This window comes from Hyperoodon ampullatus, assembly GCF_949752795.1.
Source record: "Hyperoodon ampullatus genome assembly, chromosome: 10".
Taxonomy (NCBI): Eukaryota; Metazoa; Chordata; class Mammalia; order Artiodactyla; family Ziphiidae; genus Hyperoodon; species Hyperoodon ampullatus.
In genome coordinates this window covers 91,964,385-91,989,820 of record NC_136923.1, presented here as the reverse complement: position 1 = coordinate 91,989,820, position 25,436 = coordinate 91,964,385, and the positions used below count along the sequence as shown (strand labels likewise).

General features: G+C 40.9%; 1 protein-coding gene across 1 annotated transcript in view; it reads right to left on the bottom strand.

The window, feature by feature from the left end:
• KIF13A (kinesin family member 13A) overlaps nt 1-25,436 on the bottom strand; it is a 217,177-nt gene that overhangs the window by 29,255 nt on the left and 162,486 nt on the right. The window contains 11 exon segments of the mRNA XM_079712079.1: nt 172-345; nt 868-1,029; nt 3,968-4,117; nt 5,111-5,251; nt 6,502-6,664; nt 8,312-8,525; nt 13,926-14,092; nt 14,191-14,277; nt 21,539-21,669; nt 23,234-23,368; nt 25,241-25,351. Coding sequence (XP_079568205.1) covers nt 172-345; nt 868-1,029; nt 3,968-4,117; nt 5,111-5,251; nt 6,502-6,664; nt 8,312-8,525; nt 13,926-14,092; nt 14,191-14,277; nt 21,539-21,669; nt 23,234-23,368; nt 25,241-25,351 — 1,635 coding nt within the window.

Here is a 25,436-nt window from a genome sequence, read left to right as displayed (position 1 = left end):
TGAAATGATCTGAATTTGTATTAAAGTACGTTTTGAGCTTAAAAAGCTCAATAAACCTATTATGTTTATGAAACATTCATATGGGAAAAAACTCTAAGTTACAAGTAGACTTTTGAACTGAGCCGCGGCCGGTTGTCTCCCAAGTAGCTCATTTTGTAATGGCATTTGTACCTTACAGTGAGAGAAGGTCACAGTGTACTGGGCATCCTTGGACTGTGGGGAAGGCACCTCTGGGTCCACTACTGGGGCAGCCACTGTGGATTCACATTGGTCCCAGAATGTGTATTGACAGAAGACGAAATTTGAGAGGTTTAAGGGCAGCCCAGTTGCCTCTTTAATTTTTACCTGGAGAGAGAAAAAAAAATGCAAACATAACTCTCATAAAGAAAACAAACTATGCATTCTTTTCATATCCAGATACCTCAAATTTAAGAGTAGGTGATGAAATAAATAAATCAGTCATCCATTTGACAGCTGAAAATATTTCATTAAGGGTTACCTACTCGTAATGAAATGTGTACCATAGTTCCATAACTACAGCATGTGAGCATGGTGACAAATGCACACATCCCTCTCAAACTTTCCTAATGACCGAGTTTCTGACACAGCTGTGACCTTTACTAGAAAAGCATGATTCACTAAACAATATGCACTCCTTGCATGCCACATACATAGACTTCTGAAATTTCATACAACTGTCATCAGAAAGTGTGCTGCACTTCTGGGAAAAGTACTGTCTGTTATTGTATTTATTGTCAGAAAGTTTAACTTTTACCATGTTCTATGAAAAACTCCTAAGATTTTCCATAAAATTGTTTTGAATTGAAAAGGGCATTTATCTGAGCCTTCCCAGCCCTGCCCTCTCACCCGGCACGTCAGTTTTTTGACTCGGTGAATGATTTCCCCGCTGCTGTCTACGACTTCAAGACTCCCGCTTTCACTGGAGTTCTCCGAGGAGTCATCCTCCACCACGCGCTCTGGGACGGCGCCTGTAACTCGCATCACTTCCACATGGAGACGCCCGGCAACCTGGGTCAAGGAACCAGAGAGCCGTGGGGTTAAAAGACAGCCCGTGGAAAATTCTGACCTGAGATGGAAAGCATGCTACAACATCTCCGGCGAGCAGCTCCGCTGTTATCGCTGGGCTACCTCCAGCAACAGGAAGCTCTCAGTACTTCCAGAGCCAGCCCACTCCATCGCCTGCCCTGTAATCACCCTGCCTTACTTTGAGCCAAATTTGCCTTTGTACCTTGCCTCCCGGAGTCATCTTCATTCTTACCCTTCTTCTACAGGACAGCCCATGAACAGCAAAAAGGCAGCTATCACATTCTACCTGGAGTTATCTATTTCCCTCATTCACATATTCATTCATTTACTCATTTGAGCAGATACCTGGCATCGTGGGAACACCACGATAAAAAGACACAGGCTCTGCTGTCTGGGCACTCACAGTCAAGTGGGGAAAGACACAGAATTAAAAACCCAGTGTAGGGGGCTTCCCTGGTGGTGCAGTGGTTAAGAATCCGCCTGCCAATGCAAGGGACACACGTTTGAGCCCTGGTCCGGGAAGATCCAACATGCCACGGAGCAACTAAGCCCGTGTGCCACAACTACTGAGCCTGTGCTCTAGAGCCCAGGAGCCACAACTACTGAGCCCGTGTGCTGCAACTACTAAAGCCCGCGTGCTCTAGGGCCCGTGCTCTGCAACAAGAGAAGCCACCGCAATGAGAAGCCCACGCACCGCAACGAAGTGTAGCTCCCGCTCGCCGCAACTAGAGAAAGTCCGCGTGCAGCAACAAAGACCCAAAGCAGCCAATAAATAAACAAATAAGTAAATAAAAACCCAGTGTAAACTAGCTGTTCTAATAGAGATACATGCAGGTTGTTAGGAGATAAATTTATCCACTCAAATATTTACTGAGAATCGAGTGTGTGCCAGGAACTGTACTAAGTGCTGTGTTTACAACAGTAAACCAGTCATGGCCACTGGGCTCATGGAGCCTCTCCCCTACCCTCTTGGGAGCAGAGAATGAGAATGGAAGTAACCCTAGGGCTGGGAGAAGGGTGAGGGGGTGAGACCTACTCCAGGAGGAGCGACAAATACAAAGCCACCAAGTTATAAGGAAACAGTTTCTTTAAGACTGTTTTTCTAAAAAAAAAAAGGGGGGGGTGGGGGGAACTTATGTTTCCAGAATATCCTGGTGGATCTCTGCATTGGTCCTAGTTTAGCAGTGTCTCTCTTATAGCTGGTTTCACAGAACTGATTTAAGGATAGGAATGACCCTGACCTTTGCATTCTCAGAGTGTGGTAACTGGCCAAGTTTTCTTTGGCAACACAGTTTTAGGTCATAATGACTGGACTTGTGAAGGGGACACATGCTCTGGCACTACAGTGTCATCTTACATAGTGAGGCTTATTTTTAAAAGTAGCTCAGATCTAACTTCCACAGAGCAATTGGCTCTGACAGCCAGGACCCGAGAGAAACTAGTTGACGGTATTTGACAAGTGAGACAAATACGGAGGAAGGAGCAAGAGAAGGGGAAGAAAGGAAATATGAGAAAACGGTTAGAAGACAGTGGCCCTTAAGCTTTTTTTCCCCAACGTTTTTTGAGACCCTAATACATTTTTAGTATAATTTCAGGGGATTAACGAAATACTCAAAGCCCACCATGGACCCTAGCTTAAGAAACCCTGACTAGGGACTCAGCCACTAAATCTCTTTGCCATAGGAGTTGTGTCCATTTTTAACATGGGAAAAAGCAACTTAGCCCACTATTTTCCTAGAGCATAATGTCCACAGGTGGGTTACTACATGTGGAATGTGAGCTGTGTACTTACACATCACAACTGGGAATCTAGGGTCTATTTTCTGGGTTCACTTTGGGCAGAATGGCACCCTATTCTTAGTCTGTTCTAAGAATCACAAAAAATTACTTAGTATTTCCAAGTTTGCATGTTATTGAAGGATAAGCTAGGAAATAAGGATGTCACCAACTTTAAAATGAAAACGTCAGTTGACAAAGTGGATAATATAAAAAAGTTTGAACTTGAACATTTTCTGAAATGTTTCAGGCTGACAGAAGGCCAATATAATGAAATAAATGAAATATGAGGGGCATTTTTTTTAAAAAGAGGAGGTAACAGTGGGATGCTTAAGCTTGTTTTCTTTGAATATTTTAGAATTTCAAAATAATCCTCCCAAGTTGTATCTTGTAAAGACCACTTAGGGCCAGGAAGGAGTTAAAGTGTACTACAGAGGTGAGAGATTCAGAGAGAAATCACTACGGGGCACAGAGCTGAATCTGGTTTCCAAAAGATTTCGAATGTGATTAAAACAAAGAAAATACTTGTGAACCACAAATAAGAAACATGTTCTAATAATCTTTTAAAACCATGCCTTAATTTTGATAGTTTCTTTTGATAGTAGTAGAGAAAGAAGAATGTGATCCTGATGCTTCACCCTAGTTTCTTGATCTACCTCAAGAACAGAACTTAAATCGAATTAAAAAACAAAAAACGAACTTGAGCTCCGTGCTTTGTGATGACCTAGAGGGGTGGGATAGGGAGGGTGGGAGGGAGGCTCAAGAGGGAGGGGAGCGGCTTCCCTGGTGGCGCAGTGGTTGAGAGTCTGCCTGCCGATGCAGGGGACACGGGTTCGTGCCCCGGTCCGGGAGGATCCCACGTGCCGCGGAGCGGCTGGGCCCGTGAGCCATGGCCGCTGAGCCTGCGCGTCCGGAGCCTGTGCTCCGTAACGGGAGAGACCACAACAGTGAGAGGCCCACGTACCGCAAAAAAAAAAAAAAAGAGGGAGGGGATATGGTGGTACATCTATACATGTAGCTGATTCACTTTGTTGTACAGCAGAAATTAACACAACACTGAAGCAATTATACTCCAATAAAGATGTTAAAAAAAAACAAAAACCTTGAACCACGGCCATTTTCTCAGAGGCTGGCTTGTCCTTACCTCCCCCTGCTGGCTGATGATAGGAACTGCATACAGAAGTTTCACATCACAGAACAGACACTCCAAGAACACATTAGCCACGCCAATTAGGTTGTGATTCTCTTGGGCTTCATAGAAAGGGTCACCTCGTTTCCCGTAGACTCGCTTTGTCTGAATGGTAGGAGAGGCGGGGGGAAGGCGAGTAGGAAACAAAACATCAACTTAAACAATACTATTTAAAACCAGCATTTTAAAACGTTTTAAAAAGAAAGCACTTATCCAAATAAATTAAGAAGAAGTAAAAATAGAATCATGTCACACGAATAAAACAGAACTATCCCACGGGAGGGGCTTGTTAAGTGACATAAGGGCAGGGAGAGCTCTTCTTTGGTTACAGCCCCACCTATCACACCCCGTCTTCCCTATCACACCCAACCTGCAAGGTTTCATTCCCAGTGCTTTGCCTCATTTCCTTCACTGAATCTTTTTTTCCATTACTAATGTAGAAAAAATGGATCATGCTTTCTAAAATTATTCTTAGCATCTACTTAGCCATGAACACAGCCAGGGGAGCATGAACATATGCTAATGAATACAAAATCCACACTGGCTCCATTTAAGCTGATTTTTTTTTTTTTTTTTTTTTTTTTTCTATACGCGGGCCTCTCACTGTTGTGGCCTCTCCCGTTGCGGAGCACAGGCTCCGGACGCGCAGGCTCAGCGGCCATGGCTCACGGGCCCAGCTGCTCCGCGGCATGTGGGATCTTCCCGGACCGAGGCACGAACCCGTGTCCCCTGCATCGGCAGGCGGACTCTCAACCACTGCGCCACCAGGGAAGCCCCTAAGCTGATTTTTAACAGCATTGACGAAATAGCACAAATTCACTTTGTCCTACTTCACTTCACTTGAAATGTAGTAGCAACCCAATAAGAACATGCTATGTGTTCTCTTCATTTAGTTCCTATCTGAGTGGGGATCACATGTTTTATGACCGATCCAATTGATTCTTTCAAGGTCACTTTCACTTTACATTTCTAATATAAATGTCCCAAGTAGCACTACAGATATTCACTGACGCACATATGTGTGTTCTGACAATTAAATCACTTATATTCTTGTCCTTTTAACACAACCAAAGCTCCTTTACATTTTGTCCCTCTTACCTCTGGAACCTTCTCCTTCCATTCTTGATAAAGGTCTCGCATATCAATTAATTTATTCTCCAGCTTCTCGATGGTCCACACTTGGGTGCTCTTTCCTTTCCTCCTCACTTGAATAGCTGGCTCGCTCACTATCGCTCCTCTCTGCAGAATGAAGGAAAACAAAAACAAAAAACAAACATAACACATCTTGTTATAACTCTTTTGGATTGTTGAAGCAATATGTATTATCATAAAGTAGAAAGTTTGGGGAAAAAAACACATAATGTATACAAAAGAAGATGAAACCCTATCACCTAGGGAATATTCTGGTTTATTTTCAATCTTCTTTGTATACCCATACACACACATTTTATTTTTATCACAATCAGAACCAAACAAATATACAAATTTCCTATCCCAATTCTCTCTCCACAGTTCACCTTCTTGTGTGGTTAAATATTTTTCATAAACATGATTTTTCATAGCAACACAGCCATCCATTATAGGGATGTATCACTCACTTGACTAATTATTCTCTTGGTCAACATCATGGCTGCTTCAAATTTTTGCTATTACAAAGGCCACTGTGATAAGTGTCCTGGTACAAAAGCACATAAATGTTTATGAACACGTCTATAAGTACAGATTTAGAATAAATTTCTCAAAGGAGAACTACTTGGTCATTCAAAAGACTAAAATGCAAGAAGACTGATGAGATACTCTCTGACTCGTTTCTAGCTCGCTTGCTGGAGGGAAAAATGAATGGATGAAAAATTATTTCTTCCAAAGTTTCTGCTTAAATGAAAATTTCTTCAAGTTGAAATGACAGGAAACTTCCCAATGGCTGCAAAGAATCTTTCTGTGTATGAAAAACAGGTATCATATGAGTCTTCCTTTCTCGAAGAATTCACTCTCAGAATGGTACTATCCCAAAATATACGCATATTCCCCCATTTCAGGAGGTATTTATATGAAAGAGAAAAGCAGGAGGAATTACTTATATATATTTCTAGTTTCAATGTTTTATTTATTTATTTATTCATTCATTCATTCATTCATTCATTCATTCATTTATTTTTTGGCCATACCAGCGGCTTGTAGGATCTTAGTTCCCCAAACAAAGATAGAACCCAGGACCACAGCAGTGAAAGCACTAAGTCCTAACCATTGGACTGCCAGGGAATTCCCTAGTTTCACTTTTTTTTTTCCCCCAGTTTCACTGTTTTAAAGAAAGCATTTAAATTAGCAAGACTTTTAGCCCCCAAAATTCTCATATTCCTATCATAAAATATCCAAAGGCATATATATATACCCAAGATCTCTAAAGGATGTCTTAAATGCCAGGTTCACGTTCCACTTACAGTATCTACTGTTGTACCTCTCGCTCTCATCTTCTTCGAGAACATTCTTACCTTTCTATTGGCACTGAGGTTTGCAGCAGGGATCTGCAGAGTCACCTGGTAGTCGGTGAGTCTGCTCATCTCCTCGGCTAAGAAGTTAGCCTCCCTCACCAAGGTGTTAGCTTTGACCAGCTGCTCCCGCAGTTTTGCCAGGCTTTGGCGGAAGAGTTCATCCCTGTGGCACAGCAGAAAAGGACATGAGAATGTCCAAAAGAAAAGGGCAGTCCCCTTTCCAAGTGAGTCATGTTGTTAGAAAGTAGTAGAAAACTCCTCTCAAACAATTGTTTTTCAAGCTATTTTTGCCAATTCACCTCTCATCCTCCTCTCTTGCCCCCAGGTTTCCGTGAGCTCTCCACGGGTAACCACAGATGAAGAGCAAACACGTGGGGTGACTTAACTTCAAACCATGTTTTAAATTATATAACATTTGAAAACAACTAGATTTTGATATGGTAATGCACACATACACACAAAACCCAATAAAGCAATCCTTTAGGAAAAAGAAATGATTACGACTTCTTTGTGCTTTGGGGTGGGGGAGATCTGGAGCCAGTAAGGAGAAAGTGTTTTATGTGATTTCTTCAGCTGGTAAAAGGTGAGAAGTAGGGACTTCCGTGGCAGCAGAAATTCGTTTCTCAACTCTACACAATAGCACTTCCTGATAAAAGCTTCTCTAACAGCCTAACTGGGTCCGAACCCTATTATATGTTTACCCAGCCCCACATCTTTTGCCTCAGTAGCCTTCGTCATAGTTACAATTTTTCATTTATTTGTGTAATTATTTGACCAATAATGTCCGTCTCCTCTATGAAGCTGTAAGCACCCCCAGGGCAGGGACCATGTCTTTTTCGCTTGTCACTACACCTAATTCCTGACCAAGTGCATGGCCCATCATAGGATATGCAAAAATTACCCACTGAATGAAATAAAGAGTACAGCTGACCCTTGAACAACATGGGTTTGAACTGCGTAGGGCCACAGAGATACAGATTTTTTTCACTATGATCCATGGTTGGTTGAATCTGTGGATGTGGAATGCAGATATCAAGGACCTACTGTAAAGTTATACTTGGATTTTCGACTGCATGGAGTGTCAGCACGTGATAAACGCTCAAGAAACGTCAGGCGCCATTATTTTTATTACAACACAGGATAATGGACTATCAACAGACCTGGGTTCAAACCCTGGCCTTTTCATTTACTTAATGGGTGACTGAGGGAAGATATTTAAAATGATTGTCCAAGCTACAAGACAGAAAGCACAGCTCCCATGGCTTGGTGCTGCTGGGAGCATTAAATAAATAAGCAGCATTCCTAGACCGTGGTAAGACCACAAGAGAACTCAGCAATAATTTATTGTCCTTATTGTGGTTGTTTTTGCTACCGTTTCCTCCACCACCACCTCAGTTCTGATATAAATAAAGTCACAAGGTAAAAAAAAATCACATTTAGTAGATTTCTTAACATTAAAGTTGTATTTAAATGGGTTCCAAAGTAACAGAAATAAAAAACAAGAAATGGTTTTATGCTGAAGAACTATTCAAATGTTCTCTACTTTAAGACCAAACAGTGGTATTCTAACTTGGTACCATTTTTATTAAAGGGTAAGGGGGCAGGTGTCATCTTTAGCAACTAACATCACAGTAAACATACTTAGGATAAATAATATCTCTGAAAGGAAAGGCAAGGGCTAACAATCCAGACACGGGAGTAAGATTTCCCTCTTTGCCAGGTCTGTCCCGCTTGACATGCCTCACGACCCCCTCCCCCAGGACCCCGGGGCCTTGACTCTGGGCCCCTCCACCCCCGTTCCCCTTTGTACCTCTCCTCTGCCCACTGGGTCACTTTCTGCTGAGCTGTCTGGCTGCTATAGCCCAGGCGGTCAGGGCCGCTGCTCTGGGGCCGCCTCTCCGGGGACAGCTGCTGGCGGAGCTGCTCCAGTTCCCGCTCGTACATGAGCCGCTGCTCCTCAAGGGCGCTCCTCTTTTCTTCCAGGTACTGTTTCTCCAGGACCTGAACCACATTTTGAACTGGGTCTGGTGAGCCAAGAGACAAGGCGAGGTGCCTTCAGCGGTGGCTACGACAGGGAGCCCGTGGCTGTTCCTTTCGGTGAAAACCATCCCCGCCCCCAGAATCGAGCCTTTCAATGTGCTGCCTGTGAGCGGCCTGAGAGGCCCGGTTGGATGAAATCCTCTCCACTTCCTTTTCCTTAACATTTTAGATCAATGCCCTGGGGGGAAACATTCCCCACATGTACTATGTGACTTTCTTCAATTTGATGAGCTCATCCTAATGTTCAGATAGATCACTCAATTGCGAAAAGCAGATGACAGGGGAAAGGGAGATGGGATTCTATCCACCGAGAGGAAAAACTCAATGAAAGCTAAGGCAACTTCAAAGACAGAGCCACATGAGATGTGAGTTTTCTGATAGTCACTTTTTAATGCTCTTCTAGCACTGGTTTCAGCACATGGCAAAGGGTTTGTATTTCTGATTTTAGCCACAAATTTATTACTCCTGAATTTCTCTAATGTGAGAGGAAACTTACAGATCACAGCATATGTCTGAAAACACTGATTGAGGATACATACGGTCTGGCAATTTCTCAGGCGTTAATAGTCAAGAAAGCAATTCACTTGCAACTATTTCTGATTTTTTGCATTCTCAGATTGAGAGATCACCAACACACAAGTGGGTGAACAGGTATTAGAAATACTAATGGGTCTTGTTGAAAGGGGCCATGACTGTTATGAGTGGTGGCTGTGGTGCAGGCAGGACTCGGTCCTAAAGAGCTAATTGGCTATGGCAGGACATTAGCCTGGTAACAAACAATGGCCTGGATGTAATAGAGAAAGATTAAGGAAGGCACTGACCACATACACAAAAGAGAAAGTCATGCTGTCTCTAGGGAAACACTATGTTAGACAATCTGGATGGTAAACAAATCACCATAATGGTAAATATTTCCCTGAAGTACATGGGACCTAGGAGATGTGTTCATATTCTCAGACTAACCTGAGCTTCACACACTTGCTTATTATTCAGTGCTGTTCATGTCGCATTTCTATATATTGACTCTCATTTTAATTTCCAGGATAAGAGAAGGAAATTAAGAGGAATTTTTATATCACCTCATGATAGCTATTGGCTGACTTTACCAGAAGACCCTATCAATTTGTGAAATCAGCAGGTAAATTTTAGTAGTTTTCTATATGAGAAGAGGAAAAGAAAATAGCATGTTAGCTTTGAAAACAGGGTTAAATAATACAAAACAGAGTAGAAAGTACTTTGAAAAATCACTAGATACACAGAATATAGGTGAGTTGTTTTAAGAAAAATGACAACCACAGCAGCAATAATAATTCTACTGGCTGCTGGCTATATCTCAGGTAGAGGCACTATACGCTTTGCATGCATCATCTCATGAAAGCCTTGCAACAAACTTAAGGGTGGATGGCATTCCCATTTCAAAGATGAGACAAACTGGGACTCAGAAAGGCTAAGCAGCTGACCTAAGATTGTACAGCTAATAAGCAACAGAACTGGGTTTTGAACTCAGATCAGAGCTAATTGTCTGGGGTAGGAAATAAACTTAGTAGTAAATTGTACTCTTACCTCCAGTGTTTTCCTCAGAATTAGTACTCTGTTAAAGAGTAGATTTGAAAAAAAAATACTGTTCTTTGCTGATATAAAATTCTCAAATTCATTATTTTTTCAAAGTTGAATACTTTTCTTCATAGAGTCCTGACATAGAGTCCCTGAAATATGTTAACTTGAAAGTCCAATGGAAAATGGACTACTAAAAAAAACCCTTTTACACAAAGGCAGACCATGGGTGGGTAAGACTTTTTCCACAGAGTGAAAACTGACATACTCCAAAGGATTAGAACTTCTAACGTAGCCCTAGAACTTCTGGGGGGGAGGGGAAGGGAATAATATGGTGATCTTTTTTGAGGGAGTTTAAAGAAATCTTACACGTAAGGGCTAGAGAAGAAAAGTTCTCTCAGAATTAAAAAATATACATATTTCTCAAACAGTATACATATATTTTTGCTCTATTTAGGCTCTAGGTTTAAAAAAGAAAGGATAGGGTCCTCACCACCCATTTTTAGGGCCCCAACTGAGTGTGTACGAATCTTTTCCAGAGAGAGAAAACTGGGAAACACACCAATTTTTTAATAAAATCATATCCTAGGGTTTTTGCTAAAAGACACTGAGTAAGATGTTTAATTCTTATTTCTACTTGTTGGTCAGTGGTAAGTAGAAACACACATGATCCCAGATGGCTGAGGTAGAGGGTTCCATGCCAATGCAGAGGTAATGTGACTGAGGCCTTCTAAAACTGCTTTAGCAGCTGCCACGACATAGCAACCCTACTACTCACCAGGCTTTCTCAGTGGCCACAAATCAACATGCAGATATGCAAGAGAGAGCAACTCAAAGCATCCCTCCCCAAGCCTGCCACAGACCAGCCTGGGAAGCCTTGCCTGGAGACCCTGGGTCTGGCTATGCTACACACAAACCTGGTAGAGGTACAGGGACTGAGGTTTCTTTTTCTCCTCTGATCCCAACACAGGTCTGGAAACACTTTTCTCTTAGACATATTTGATAACATTTTCTTTTCAAATTAATTAACCTATTTTAAGCCTTTATCACTATACAACATATACTTAAAAAGGTCATCCTAATCAGCAAGTCACTCTGACTCTATGATATGGCATAGGACAGAAGCCGAAGATGATCTGGTCTGTTCTCAAACAACCAATCCACTTTTCAAGAGAATGTTAACAGTTTCCTCTTCCTCCCTATCTTCTTTCTTCCTCTTGTATGAACTGTTTTAAAACTCAGTAAGCCTAGAGCCTCAGGCCGAGAAACCAAAGAGGAAGGTGTTTTAGGACGAGAGAAAGGACCCCCTTTCTTTTGGGCATAGTATCCTCTCTTCTTCCTTAGTTTATTCTCTGCCTGGTATGTAACTACACAATGAGCTCAAACTTCCTTATCTGTCCTGAGAATGGAAAAGAGAGAGGGTAATGGTGTAGAGGTTGAAGGGAATTTACGTGACACACAGAATTAGAATTAATTCATATCAAGATGCCCAAGGCACTAAATCAAAGGAAAGTAGATCCTTTGGGGGAAAAAGATAACCTTTTAATCCCAGATGGAATAAGCTCTATGGACCCTTCACCAGCCTCTTAATTGCTCTTTACTTTAGAGCTGCCATTGACTCTGTGAAAACAGTTAAATGTCTGATTCCTATTCTGAACCCTCAGGAAGAACATATTATGGTCTACAGATACTAGGTTTGCTTTTATTCTTAATTCAAATGAATTGGGGGGCTTCCCTGGTGGCACAGTGGTTGAGAGTCCGCCTGCCGATGCAGGGGACACGGGTTCGTTGCCCCGGTCCGGGAAGATCCCACATGCCGTGGAGCGGCTGGGCCCGTGAGCCATGGCCGCTGAGCCTGCGCGTCCGGAGCCTGTGCTCCACAGCGGGAGAGGCCACAACAGTGAGAGGCCCGCGTACCGCAAAAAAAAAAAAAAAAAAAAAGAATTGGGTTTCAGATCATTATTTATTCTAGAGATTTGAAAATCCTTTATTCTAGTCTATTACTGGGATAATGCAGGTGACTATTTACCCAGAAGTATTATGTCCTGAACTGCTGTGCTGTCAACAGAAATAAAGTCGTTAGTAAGAGCAGCAATAATACTAGTGACACTTTTGTGCTGTTGGATACACGGGGAAAAGAACAGCCACTGTATTTTAACCACTGGAAGGCAATGGAGTTGGGACATGGGGAGGAAAGGGTCACAATTGAAAAGGGAGCAACCCTCCATCAAGAAATCAGAGCACCTCAGGCAGAAAAGGCCAGGCAGAAAACTTCAGCTTCTTCCCCATCATGTTAGTTAGATTTGGCCAAAGCATGTAGCACAAGCACCAATGAGCAGCACTGCTAAACACCAGTCAAGCTCCCTCATGCTAAAGCCAATCAGTTAACCTTTATCCCAGTGTTTGTGGAGGAGCTTCGTCTGAAACCACATGAGAGGGAAGAGAATCTTCAAATAGGACCACCAAGGGGATGACCACCAGGCAGACAGGCTTATGATCGGGAAGCCACCTAGCAGTAGAGGTGAAGGGCGTGAACTCTGTCCGGCCACCAGCATTTCAGCATCATAACAGAGCACATCTGTGTGCCCCACAGGGGAGCCCCGTTTAGCAGTGGGATTGAGTAAAGCATAAGGAAGGGGAAACATTACTTTTAAATGGATAAAATCAACACTGGAGAGCAAGGCCTGATCTGGAACACAAATGGATACTCATGTTAACACCATGAGCCAGAGCACTGATGATGAACTGCTTTGGCGAAGAAGCTTGGAGAAATTAACCAGTGAGTATTTAGTGAGCACTAAATACTCACTGGTTATTGAGGGGGGGTCATATATATATAAATATTTATATAAATATATTTATATATATAAATATAAATGTTTATATATATATGATAAGACGGTAGCAATTGGAGAAAATTAGAAATCTGTGATGTGGGGTGATACATGATTAAATGGATACCACCTGAATACGCCACAGAGTTAGAGCACAGAGATGTCTAGAATTCTGTAACCTCATCTGAAGAAATCATCTCTCTTCTGATGGGCATTCCTCCACCTGGAGTCTGGAGCTGCACCCTCCTGTCACACCCTGCATCTATTTGGGCTTTAAAAAAATCACTCACAGGAGACTTGTTGCTCAGCCATGTTGTTAAATGACCCATTAATGTGATTCTGATGTCTGAGCATCACTTTGGAATGTCTGTTGATATTCCTCCCAACTTGGTGGGCAAGTCACAGAGTGGGATGAAGTTTGAGTTCCAGATGTGGTCTTCCCTGTGCTGTGCTGTCAAAAGCCCCAGCAGCTAATTTTAATCCCTAATCTTAATGTTTTTTTGGTTGTTATTCTATCCTCTTCAGAGTAATACATTACACTTGTTTTTCCATCTGGCCTTTTCGTCATACTTCATTTTTATAATTAAAAAGAGGGGACTGGGCTTCCCTGGTGGCACAGTGGTTGAGAGTCCACCTACCGATGCATGGGACGCGGGTTTGTGTCCCGGTCCGGGAAGATCCCACATGCCGCAGAGCGGCTGGGCCCGTGAGCCATGGCCGCTGAGCCTGCACGTCTGGAGCCTGTGCTCCGCAACGGGAGAGGCCACAACAGTGAGAGGCCCGCGTACCGCAAAAAAAAAAAAAAAAAAAAGAGGGGAATTTGAAGCTAAAAATCCAGAAATAGAGATAAATAAAAAGGTCAAAATCTTTATTCCTGCAACAGAATCCCCAATTTGATACACCAGAGATCAGACTGACAATTCTCTAGCCATGGTCAAATTCTCCTCAGGTTTATTTAAAGAGTAGAGTGAGAAAGTAAATGCTTAAGGGTCTTACCATTACTATTCAACGTTTTCATGATAACTTCCATCTGTGCAAATTCATAGTTATAGTCTGGTTCCGAGGAAGCCTCACTGGCTGCATCCAGGTCATGCTCTGGCGGGCCTGATTCTTTTTCAAAGTCTTTCAACCAATCTCGCCGTTTCCTCTTAGGTAAATTAATTCTGTGGGGTTTTTCACCATTAGAGAAAATCAACGTGTTTTACACTCAGATAAGAGAAAAGGTGTATGAGTGAACATACTAGTGAACACAAGCCGTTACCTGAAGAAGTGGTTATTTCCCCACAGGATTCTGTCCCCGTGCCACAGCTGGGTGGTGCTGCACACGAGGGTGCCGTTTACACAGGACCTGAAGGAACACCAGGGGGGCTACATCAGCTGGATGGTAAAGAGCAATAAACCTAGACCCAGAAGCCAAAGAGATAACTGGGGGAACTTTCTCTTAATAGGCATATTCGACTAATACCTAAAGAAGGAATAACAGAATTGGAAACACTATCAAAATACACAATCTAGGCAAAAATGATCAAGGGATGCCGATATCCCTCAAAGACAGACAACTGGACATGATGTGCTCCTGATGGAGACAGGCAACAATGACTATGGAACATTCTTGTCCATATGTGAGTTGAACCTGATCAAGCCTTTATATCTAAAACCAATTTAGGAAATAGAGAGGGCAGCGGAAGATGTTAGATGACGCCATGGGATGCAATGAGCAAAATGCTGACTATGGGAAGCAACTAGGTGTCTGCAGCAAATAAAATGCAAGGAAAAAAAAGTGGGGGAGCAAAGGAGGGGGACCCATGGGCTAAAAGAGTCCCAAGGGACATAACAATCAATGACAATGGTTAAATCTTATTTGGATCCTGATTTCATGAAACAACTGAAAAAGAACCCTTATAAGACAACTGGGGAAATTTGAACACTGCCTCAATGTATGATTAGTAAGGAATTATTGTTTATTATTTTAGGTGTGATGGTACGGAAGCTGTGTTTAAGGATACTGGTCTTTTAGAGATACAAGTGGAGATATTTATGGATGCAAAGTTACAATATCTGGAATATGTTTAAAATAACCCAGAGGGGAGGGAGGAGGTGATGTGGAGGACATACAAATAAAAAATAAAACTGTCTATGAGCTGTCATTTTTGAAGCTGGATGATGGCTGTATGGAGGCTTGTTATACCATTCTTTCTACTCTTATGTTTGAAATTACCCATAATAAAAACTCAGGGAAAACAAAAAGAATACCAGGTTTAAACCCTAAACAGCTACCAACCAAATGGTAAAATCAATCAAGGGGAGGGAGGTGAGGGGATGGGTGAAAAAGTTTAAGAGGGATTAAGAGGTACAAACTCCCAGTTAGAGTGACATATAGTAACTACAGTGGTGACCATTATGTAATAGCAATATGGTGTATACCTGAAACTAATATAATACTGTAAGTCAATTACACTTCAATAAAAACAAACAATTAGAGATGGGGAAGAAAACTCTGATAGCCTTTGTTATACTGTATATATTATACCATAATGATGTACATTGTGTCTGTGGGTTTATGTTGGTCTATGTATCCTGGATTTGCCTGAAACAAATCTTGAAGAAGCAACTGTCCAGCGGACATTTGCAGGTGGTCTTTCAACAGTGCAGCTTTCCTCACATTGTAACTTTGCTACAGCTTACTGGCTATCAAAGGGCTGTGAAGTCAGTAGCCTAAATAAGTCACTATAAAAGATTTTGTAGGATTTCCTGCTTATTAGAAGATCTCAACAACCGATCCTTTGATATAGTTAAAGCACTCTCACTGTGAGTTTTTTTAGGGGGAAAGGAAAAGTCCTCCAGAAATTTTAGCATGGACAATTTTAGTCTTCTCATAAATGTCTCCTTTACCTAAAAAAGAGATTTTGCTGGCATTTAAAAACAATACTCCCTAACATCATACAGAAAAATAAAGTCAGAATGGATTAAAGACCTAAATGTCAGGCCAGACAGTATAAAACTCTTAGAGGAAAACATAGGCAGAACACTCTATGACATAAATCACAGCAAGATCCTTTCTGACCCACCTCCTAGAGAAATGGAAATAAAAACAAAAATCAACAAATAGGACCTAATGAAACTTAAAAGCTTTTGCACAGCAAAGGAAACCATAAACAAGACGAAAAGACAACCCTCAGAATGGGAGAAAATATTTGCAAATGAAGCAACTGACAAGGGATTAATCTCCAAAATTTACAAGCAGCTCAGGCAGCTCAATATCAAAAAAATAAACAACTCAGTCCAAAAATGGGCAGCAGACCTAAATAGACATTTCTCCAAAGAAGATATACAGATTGCCAACAAACACATGAAAGAATGTTCCATATCATTAATCATTAGAGAAATGCAAAGCAAAACCACAATGAGATATCATCTCACACCAGTCAGAATGGCCATCATCAAAACATCTACAAACAATAAATGCTAGAGAGGGTGTGGAGAAAAGGGAACCCTCCTGCACTGTTGGTGGGAATGTAAATTGATACAGCCACTATGGAGAACAGTATGGAGGTTCCTTAAAAAACTAACAATAGAACTACCATACGACCCAGCAATCCTACTACTGGGCATATACCCTAAGAAAACCATAATTCAAAGAGTCATGTACCACAATGTTCACTGCAGCTCTATTTACAATAGCCAGGACATGGAAGCAACCTAAGTGTCCATCAACATATGAATGGATAAAGAAGATGTGGCACATATATACAATGGAATATTACTCAGCCATAAAAAGAAACGAAATTGAGTTATTTGTAGTGAGATGGATGGACCTAGAGACTGTCATACAGAGTGAAGTAAGTCAGAAAGAGAAAAACAAATACCGTATGCTAACGCATATATATGGAATCTTAAAAAGAAAAAAAATGGTTCTGAAGAACCTAGAGGCAGGACAGGAATAAAGATGCAGACGTAGAGAATGGACTTGAGGACACGTGGAAGGGGAAGGGTAAACTGGGAAGAAGTGAGAGAATGGCATGGACATATATACACTACCAAATGTAAAATAGATAGCTAGTGGGAAGCAGCCACATAGCACAGGGAGATCGGCTCGGTGCTTTGTGACCATCTAGAGGGGTCGGATAGGGACGGTGGGAGGGAGATGCAAGAGGGAGGAGATATGGGGATATATATATACGTATAGCTGATTCACTTTTTGTACAGCAGAAACTAACACACCATTGTAAAGCAAATATATTCCAATAAAGATGTTAAAAAATATTAAAAAATAATAACAAAACAATAAAAGCAAAACAAAATATTAGGGGGATAATCAATTAATTAAAGTTTAATTTGCTATAAGGGCTGTCAAGTGAAGTTTGATGGAGAAAAATAATGAGTATTATTTTGAGTTTTAATTTTTCCGTAAGTTACTTTTCTCATATACTCTCATTATCTGGCTCCTAATCTTTAGGGGGACTCTTAAGCTCAAAGTTATGGAATAAGGAAAATTCACAGATGAAAATAATCACTCTTTTGTAGTAATATTTCAAGTCTGGTGGCTAAGTTTTTATTGATAAAAAATACCCTGGAAATACCATCTTAAATGTTTTTAATCTGTCGTACACAAACACGGTAAAGCTTTGGTGTGTATGTTTTACACTAACATGCTCCCTTTTTTCTTCAAAATGACTCTCAACATTGTGACTCAAGTTTCAAAAGTCTGTTTCCCATCTATTTGGAAATATGGACTCATTTATTCATCTGCAAAAATGGAAAATGAGATCAGAATATACATGTATATGTATGTCTATTGTGAAAATTAATAAAAGGAAACCTCAACTAAAACTGGAGTCAAGAGGCCTGAAAAGGGAACTCTCATACCCCAACACTCATCATCAATTATCCCAAAAAGCAAGATGTCAGTTACCCCACCAGGAAGAGACCTACCTTGAACCCCCAACAGGAAGTGCAACTACTTTACTACCCCAGCAGGAGGAAGGAAGACTTCCACTGAGCCCAGCAACAAGCCCAGCCAATTAAAAAACACCACAGCTCAGTTAATGAGAAACTGTTGTCACCTAACTTTTACTTTCCTCCAATGAACTTTCATTTTTGTTCCTTGCTGATGACTTCCTTTCCTTGTCCCACCTTCCTTACTATAAAAGCCTCCCATGTTGTATAACCCCTCACGTTGCCTGATGAGATGCTGCCCAATTCACAAATCATTTAATACAATTACATCTTCAAATTTACTCAAAATTTGTTTGCTAACACTATACATATATAAATATGTACATACATACATACTTTTGCCAAGAAGATGAGTTTTTAAAAAAAGTTTTATAGAATACTTATCTCTTCTACCTAAAAAACAGACATTCAATAGTCAGTTTTTAAGAAATATATTTCCCCATTGTTTATTAAGGCATCTAAAAAGCCCTCCAGAAATTCTAGGAATAGCAGTATGATCAAGAGTAGAAATGTGTCACTCAGTGTCCTTTATTATTTTAAACTCTGAATTATAATTTAAAAAATTCAGTTCCTCATTCTCACTGGCCATATGTTAATTCTCAAGAGCACCATCTCAATAGTGGCTACCAAAATGGTCTTAGCAGATATAGAACTTTCCACTATCTCAGAAAGTTCTATTGAGCAGTGTTACTCTAAAATAAAACTAAAAATAGTTCCAGAGCAAATCAGAGAGAAATGTAATAAGCTTCATCTCTCTTACTTACTGATTACTTTTGTGATCATCTGTATCTTTAGAGGACCCCTATCTAGGTGCTTACACACACACACACACACACACACACACACCTGAACATACATATGAACATATCACTTTGCCGTTTATAGTACACTCTTATTACAATAATATAAAAAAGAAAAAGTTATGGAAACTGCCTGGTTTGGTAACATACCCAAGCCAAGAAATTAGCATTAAAAAGTCATTTCTAGTTGAACACATGCCTAGGGTACTTGGAAGAAACAAATATAAAATCTCTTTGCAGGAATTTATGTAGCCTCACCCAAGCCACAAGACTCCTACAGATAAACTGCTGAAGAGGAGCACATCTAAAAAATCATGAACTGCTTTAGGAAGCAAAGTTATCAGCAGATACAACAAATAGTTGGATTGAAGCCCCAGCAACTTCAGAGAACAGAATTTCCAAATAAAGGCAATAAAATAAGTAAAAGTAAAATTATTAAAGCATACAATGGAGTAAAAACAAGCCTCTACCAATAGAGACCAGGCATATCTAAAAAAGGACCTCCTAAACTCCTACAAATGAAAAACAGAGACACTGAAATTAAAACTCAGTAGAATGTGGTTAAGCAGCAGGTAAAACATGACAAGAGAGAACCGGTGGACTTGAGGATAGATCTGAGGAAATACTGACTATCCCTTCACGCCATGTCCCTCTCTTGCTGTGTCTCCAATCCCATTTCCATCTGCACAACCAAGATTCCACCTGCTTCCTCACCTCCTATTCTTCTTTCTTTGCATTTTTTCCTTCCATACCCACAACTGCATGGTACTTAAACATTCCATGGTTGTTAATGTCTTCCTAACTGCTATGTCCAATAGAAGCTCTTTAGCTTCTACTTTGACCTCTTTCTTAAATGTTCTCTTCCCTTAGATTCCATCACTGTATCCTGCTGTTGCCTCTGTGCCTCTCTGACTCCCTTGTCTCACCCTACTTCATGGATTATCTTCAGACCATCCCATAAACATTGGTTTAACCCTTCCACTATTCGCTCTAGACCCACTTTCAAGACAGGCAACACTGATTATGCCCAGTCTGTATATTTAGGGTATTTCTACTGCCCTAAATCCAATGTGCAACTGGACATCTTCACAATGATATCCCAAGGACACCTCAAACTCAAAGTATTCCAAAGTGAACTCATTACACTCATTGCCTATCATCCTCCAAACCTGTTCTTCCTCTTGGATTTCTTATTTTGATTTAGTAGTGCCACTGTTTATCTCGTCTCCTAAGACAGAAATCTAATATTGCTCACTTCTTTTCTTTTACTAAGTGAGTTCCCATCCTGTCCCCAAGCACATCGCTAAACCTCGCTGACTCTCAAGTAATTCTGAAATACATTTTGTCCTTCACTTCTTTTGCTAATGCTGTGTTCCCACAACAATATCATAATAATATCCTAACAGCTCTCCCTACCTCCAGTCCTGCAAACCCCACACACTTTTACAGTGATCAGATTTGCAGGTTATAAAGATCACTTTAGAAGGAGCACTTATTTTCCTGTATAATAACAATTGTTTCTATATATTCTCCTCCACCAGGCTTTGAGTTACTATACTTGGGCATTCCCAGTACAGAGCCTAGAGGAAGTATACTGAATGAATGAACCACTGCCCTGAGGTTATAGGAAAGGAGGAGATTGGACAGGGTGGGGAAGGACGAAAAGTAGGATAAAAAGACATGGAAGTAAAATCAGGTATGAGGAAATCTACCGAATAAAATCATTTTCAGATGTAGTATTAAAAGAGAATATGATCAAATTATCATGGTGTGTATACACACACATAATTCTGTCAATTAAAAAAAAAGTATGGGGCCTCCCTGGTGGCGCAGTGGTTGAGAGTCCGCCTGCCGATGCAGGGGATACGGGTTCGTGCCCCGGTCTGGGAGGATCCCATATGCCGCGGAGCGGCTGGGCCCGTGAGCCATGGCTGCTGAGCCTGCGCATCCGGAGCCTGTGCTCCGCAACGGGAGAGGCCACAACAGTGAGAGGCCCGCATACCACAAAAAAAAAAAAAAAAAAAAAAAAGTATGAAAAAAAAAATCCAGAGCTTCTAATAGGGGGATACAGCATGAAGCTAAATTCTACCTGAACTTGGAATAAGTAAAAATTAAGGAATGGTATCATTTCACCATTAAATATCTTAACAATATATCACTATAACAGAAGGCCTACAAATTTCATGAATCATGTATGCTATTATTGTCTCAGTTTTTCATCACTTAGAAATGTATATGGGTGATATTAACAGAATAATTTGAAATGAATATAGGTTTCTTCATAAAAATGTGTGTTCTGAATTATATGAGTTAAGGAATACTGTTTTAGGACTTCATTTTACACGTGATTATAAAATAATTCAAGACATCATTTAGTAGAAATTAAAAAGTAAATATATTATCCTGTCATTTCTCAGATTCTTACATATTATAGCCTAGTTTAGGAATTTTTCATATAATGGAGTTATCTGATTAACTGCTTTTCATACAGTGCATTACACTCGGTAATAACAAATAACTTTATTCAATATTTATGTGTGTCAGGCACTGAGCCAAGTGATTTACATGTTTTGTCTACTATTAGCCTCATTTATCATATGAGGAAATTGAAGATTAGATAAAAGAAGTATCTTATCTAAGATCACCCAGCCACTCAAGGCAGAATCAGCCACCCAGAAGCTGGTGCTCGAAATCTTGCTTACACAGCTCTCTACAAGCAGAAAGCAAGAGCCAGTGTAGCCTTAACTCTGATATAACTAAGCAAACAGACAGAAAGGGTCAGTCTACTCCTGAAAATAAGGCACTTGAGCTATGTTAAGGAGCTGCTTCTTACCTTTATGGGACATTTCTTACCTTGCATTTTCTTTTGGAGTGAGGGTGACCTCTCCATCAGGAGCAATATCAATCTCACAGTGCTCAGGCTGAATTCCTATCCCAAAGAGCTGGATGTCCTGAGAGGTATCTGCACCTACCCTGGTATGATCCTGGCAACAGATCATTAAAGAAAGAAAAAACTACCCTTACAAGTAACTCAGCAAAAGTTTATCACAATCAATTCGAATAACCCAACAGCACATGCATGACATTAGATGAATCAGATGGAAAATGTGAGATCTGGCGCACTATAGGTCAAAAGCTTACCTTAATACACTAAATGTAAAATATGTTTAAACACTATAAAGAAAAAAAAACAAACCCTGATCAACAGTGATTAGCTATTATTTTAGAACATAAAGAAGTCAGACTTGATAGTAGAATACCTTGAGCTCCAGTTTTAACTTGACGACTTACTGTCTATGTGACCGTGGGCAAGGCATTTCACTCTCTGAGCCTCAGTTTCTTTTTCTTTTTTTTTGCACAACCAGAACAATATTATTAATATGATCTAATGAGCAGGATTCTTTCTCAAGGATCACCTGAGTTAACGGTGAAAGTGCTTTGAAAACAGCTCTATAAATTCAAGAATCATTGAAAATAGTTTCATGGAAAGTCATATTTTCAGATGTGTAACTTTTAAAGTGATTTAAAAAATAGTTGAGTTTCTAATACCAAATTACAGAGTACTGAAGCCTGTGGATTATACAATGTACAGATTAGCATGATTTTTAAGTACCTCAAACCTCAGACATGTGAGGACTGTGACCCTTGGTGACTCTGCCCACTGCTCAACCTCTTTGTTTGTTCTATTGCTCTAAAAACCATGCAGTCACTATGATAATAATACTTCCCTATTCAATAGAGAACCTGCAAGACTTGGTCTTTCAAAATTAAGATTTCAGAAACAATTCCTTACCCCTTCATCATTTCCTAAATGAATAGATCTTAAGTCCATTAGTGGACTCTCAATAAGTCAGGGGCTATTTGTGCCATATTTATTTCTGGAAAAAGTAGAATAAAAAGGATGATAGAAGACTGAGGTTCCTTTCTTCACTTCTAGCTTATTCTCCACTGCCTTCTGTATATTCACGAGGCAGCTCAGAAGCCTTAACGAAGCCGTCTGAGAACTGCTGCAGTGAGCCCTGCAGCCTGGTCAGTGGCAGTACCCTGAGGCCAAAGTGCCGAACCCAAAAGGCCACGCCCATCTCCACACTTGAGGGTGATTATAGGACCAAAAGTTATGTCCTGAGCATACAGGCTTAGGAGGGATGGATATGGAAGAACCCTAGCTGTCTAATCTTCCACAAGAGTCTGTTTTAGGCTTGTGCTGATCTCAAGATCCCCTTAGAATTACTCAGAAGCATAATGGTGACTCTCCAGAGCTTCTCAGAATCCTGTCACCACAGTCAGGGATCACTCTGACACCTTCCATTGCTCACTCATGCCCCTCTGATGGAAATCAGCCCAACTGCACAGCCCCAGTAGCATGCAAAAGAGCTGTTTTTCACTCTTAACGGTAACTTGACTGAACTACCAATCCAATCCTCTTACTTTTAATGAGAGCTAAGCTGGATACAAAAAGCAAAATCATGGGGACACGCACCCAGACTCAAGTGGGAATCGTACGTGACGGAATCGGGATTGCAACTATCTATTAATATACTCTCTTACCTTTAAATAATAAACCAGAAGTTCGTTGAGAGCAGGGTCTGCATTCAGGTTGACTAAGTAGCACTTGTCATCCCCCACCTTGATACCAGACGTCTCCAGGGAAATCCCCATACTTTCAAGTTGTCGTTGCCTCTCCTGTGCACAGACACAGACAAAAGCAGGGAAGCTCTATTTGTTGCTCTAGTCATGAGATGTATCCGTGGAAAGCTTAAGTCACTATTGCTGGGGACAAGGCCAGTGAAATTACACATTCTACTCAGCTCAACCAAGTTTACTGAGATCCTAAAGCGCATGACATCTCGTGTCAGTGTTTTAGGGGCACCAAGGATGAACCAGGCACCATCCTGGCCTTAAGGGCTTCCTGTCCAGTGGAGGTGATAAGACCACACAACTAGAAGTAAAAGAGGAGGGCCCTGTGCCATTGGAGAGGAACAATGTGCTGCGGGGCTTCAAAGGAGGGAAATCATGATGGGTTAAGAGTCCAGGAAAGGCTTCAGGAGAGAATGCATTTGAGATGGTTCTTGAAGCACAAGAAGAATTTCAGTAGGAAGAAATGGGAGAGCAGCAAGGTAAGGTCAGAGTGTTCTAGGGGAAGGGCAGAGGAGAGCACAGTGAAGACTCTGGGCGCACTGGATGATTTCAGGTGGGAAAGTCAACGTGGGAAAGTAGTGGGGGATGGGGCTGGAAGAGCAGGCTGGGTCCCTTTTGCGGAGGGCCTCAAATTCATTCAAGTTATTCAAGAAATATTTATGTGTTAGGTACAGATCTAGGGCTGGGCATATAAAAGCAAACAAAACAAAGCTACTCCTTTCATGAAAACTTATATTCTAATGGAAGGGGAGAGACCATGACAAAACAGACAAGTAAAACACAGAATTTCCAAAGGTGATATGGGCTATGAAGAAAAATAAAGCAATGTAGGAGTTACAGAAAGTTAGGTATATGTTTGTGATATCTACAAGACACATATAAGCAGCAGGCTGGACTAGGTTCCAGTTACTGATTTCAAGCTACCTGATTGGGAGGGTCCAATACTTACAAGTGGTCAATGAGATTAAACGGTTCATGAAATGCATAGTGTAGAGGTTCATCTCTCTCTCATACACACACACTCACATGATTAGTCCTTGTTTTTTATTTTCTCAAGTAAAGTTCATAACAGCATTTGCTAACAAGCTGAAGAATCAAGCACACTGAAAAAACTACTGATGTGCTGCATGTTGTGAATTCTCTGCCAATCAGGTAGCTGCATGCTTTGCCAGGTGATCTAAAACCACAGAACAGGTTTCTGGTTAAATGTGAAAAGCAGAACGTAGTAAGGATGTTTCCTGAACCACGCCTGTACAAATTCAGTCCTCTGCAACACTTCTAGCAAATACAGGGATTAAACTGTAGTTAATAAAAAACAATGCGGGGCTTCCCTGGTGGCGCAGTGGTTGAGAGTCCGCCTGCCGATGCAGGGGACACGGGTTCGTGCCCCGGTCCGGGAAGATCCCACATGCCGCGGAGCGGCTGGGCCCGTGAGCCATGGCCGCTGAGCCTGCGCATCCGGAGCCTGTGCTCCGCAACGGGAGAGGCCACAACAGTGAGAGGCCAGCGTACCGCAAAAAAAAAAAACACAAAAAAAAACACAATGAAGTCAGTGTCTAAAACGGATCTTTGCAGGCTCTAGTTCAGCAGAAAGAGGTCCTTAAAGGACTTTTTGAGATGATAAGTGGCTATACAGAAAAGACAGCCAATGAAAAAGAATCACTACAGCACAGGGAAATATATTCAATATCCTGTGATAAAACACAATGGAAAAGAATATATATATATATATATATATATATATATATATATATATATATATATATATATATATATAAAAAGAATGTCTCCATGTGTATAACTGAGTCACTTTGCTGTACAGCAGAGATTGGCACAGCATTGTAAATCAACTCTACTTCAATTAAAAAATAAAATTTAAAAAAATCACAATATTGTAGGCCCAAGTTATCAAGCTACCTGTGCAATTTCTTCTGTTTTCCTCAGCTTCTCTTCCCAAGTCACTGTTAGTTCTCTTATCAGCTTTTCAGACTCTTCGAGCTTCTCTTTCAGTTCAGGGGCCTTCATAGCCTTTAAAATGAAAGCAGAGAAATCTGATTTTCTAATTTTTTCCACCATTGTGTACAAGACAATCCCTTATTGTCCTTCTTAAGCG